Here is a 2,477-nt window from a genome sequence, read left to right as displayed (position 1 = left end):
CGGACTCGACAGCGGACATCCTGGTGGCAGATCAACAAAGTTACCTTGCTTTAGTTTGTTGACCCAGAACTCACTCGGCCACTCCAGCACGTCCAGTCCTTGTCCTGTCTTGTACATCCTGTCCTGTCCTGTCCTGTTCTCCTGGGCCTGTTCGGTTCTTTTATCCTTCACCCCCCTCCCCCCAAGGGCCTTGTCCTTGCTCGATGGTGTCACGATTTTACTTTACTTTTACTTTGCCTTGCCTTGCCTTACACCTCTTCCCCATACATTAACTCCCATACATAGGCTTCATGCCTTCCTTCCGCCCCATCCTTTTCTCACGGATATTTTATCACCTTCCTCCCTCCTTCTAAATCAACTTCCATCTCTTCCCCAGAGCCTCATCTCTCTCCATCTCATCACCATCTATCTTCCTACAAACTAATCCCAACACCTTGACAACAACTAATACATCACACCAAGTTTCAATCATCTCGTTTGAAACATCGTCCCCAAGAGGCACCTTCATACACAAACACACACACTTATATATACACACATATACACACACACTCGTCACCAATCAGTAGCCGTCACCCAATATGAACAACGCCGCTCCCAACCCGCAGCGGAGAGGCCCCTGGTCACAATATGAGGATGTGTATCTTATGGAACTTGTTCGCACACATGGAGCTCTGAACTGGGTTCGCATTGCGTCAACCCTGGGAACCAGAACACCAAAGCAGTGCCGCGAGCGCTATCATCAAAACCTAAAACCAACACTCAACCACGAACCCATCACGCCCGAGGAAGGTGCACTAATCGAACGACTTGTCGCGGACCTCGGGAAACGCTGGGCCGAAATTGCACGCCGTCTCAATGGCAGGAGTGATAATGCTGTCAAGAACTGGTGGAATGGTAGCCAAAATAGACGCAAGCGCACTGATCGACGACGTGCTGCACAGAATCATCAAGATACCTACCAATACCCGAACCGCCCCGGACTATCCATCTCTACACCAGCCATGCCCATGCCCGGAGCACAACTCTCACCCCTAACTGGCACTGCTATGCGTCACCCCATGAGTTCATGGATTGAGGCTCCCCTTCCCTCGCCATGCTCTTCCGACTCTGCTGAATCCGAAATGGGATCCAACTATACCACATCGCCTTCCCATCAGACCATGCAACTCGCTGTGCCCGTCGAACTGCCACCGCTGCGTCACTCAGGCTTGCCAACAGCTGGTGACAGGCTTCCCAGCTTTGACAGATTGGCTCCTCCTCCCCATCATCATGCGGACAGGCCTGAGTATCAACCCAGGTTGCCTCCTTTTGCTCCTCAAGCGCAACTCCCCACCGCGCCCAACTCGCCTGTACAGCAGCAGCAGCAATCGCAAAACCGAAAGACACAAGATTCCAGGATGCATCTCTCGGCCCTCATGGATTAAGATAATGCCGCAGTTATACGGTCGAAGATGGGCCTTGGCCACGCATGCAATGCGATGGTATGCGCAGTAACGTGTAGATATTGATCTGGCGTGCCGTTATCGCGAACGTTTTAGGTCGTGACGGAGTCTTACAGGGTCCTGGGGAATTGGATTTGGCAAAAGATACCAGGCGTTCATGGAAATGTTTTGGAATTGAAAGCGAATGATGTTCTTACGAAATACTAATAAACCCGAGACAAGACCTCGAAGGAGGGTTTAGTCAAACAAAATATACTTTGGATTATCCAACTCTTCTGGATGTCTATTCTGATATGTCCGTGTTGTAATTGTGTTTTGTAGATGAACTCAAGGCCAATGTCTTGCCATGATCTGAAGGCTGTAACTTCTGAGGGCCTTGAATTTGAGTCGGCTGGCTCGAAACGCTTGTCAATGTTTCGAGCATACCAATATTGACAGAGTAACCTGGTGGGGGAAAATTGACGTTGGAATGTGGCAGCGCGATAGTCAGGACACAGAACTACGAGAGCAGCTAGACTCCTTGGTGGTCAAAAAGTCCGATTTGACAGGACAAAGTACGCTCGCTGTCAGACATGGGTTTGGAGTCAAACCCGACCTGATGACCCTGGGAAGAGAAGAGCAGAGCGGAATCACAGTCAGAGTCGCAGTGGTAGTCTCAGCGGGTAGGTTTTTCTCTCTACGTATGCGCCAAGAGAGGTAACTTGAGTTGTGGAACAGAGCTGTTTCTTCATAGAGCAAGTAAGTAAGGTAAGGTGAGTGAGTAACCGACAACAGACATGATCCAGGCACGCCTATTCTGGTGGATGGGAGGGATTTCCCGGTCACCTCTCTTTACCTCAGAAACAAAAGGAAATACGGCTATTAGCCTAGCCGCAGGACCAAGTAGCCAAAGTCGACAGATAGAGACAGGGACACGGAGAGGCCAAGACATGCATGCACCGGCGGGACACGGGATCGACGTTGATCTATACTATACCGATGAAGGCTCAGAGACCTGCATTGCTTTAAGGTATCCGTACAGATACAGCATAT

At 50.2% G+C, this 2,477-nt stretch overlaps 1 protein-coding gene across 1 annotated transcript; it reads left to right on the top strand.

Moving 5' to 3' along the window:
• Nucleotides 1-581: 581 nt before the first annotated feature.
• On the top strand, nucleotides 582-1,427 carry J7337_010656 (uncharacterized protein; the record flags this gene model as incomplete). The annotated part of the gene is made up of 1 exon (XM_044828231.1): nucleotides 582-1,427. The coding sequence occupies one exon, from the start codon at nucleotides 582-584 to the stop codon at nucleotides 1,425-1,427; it is 846 nt and encodes a 281-aa protein (XP_044676785.1).
• Between the last annotated feature and the right edge of the window lie 1,050 nt (nucleotides 1,428-2,477).

Source organism: Fusarium musae, chromosome 8 (genome assembly GCF_019915245.1).
Source record: "Fusarium musae strain F31 chromosome 8, whole genome shotgun sequence".
NCBI lineage: Eukaryota > Fungi > Ascomycota > Sordariomycetes > Hypocreales > Nectriaceae > Fusarium > Fusarium musae.
Note: the sequence above shows the minus strand (reverse complement) of the source record. Positions and strands in the feature narration are given on the sequence as shown.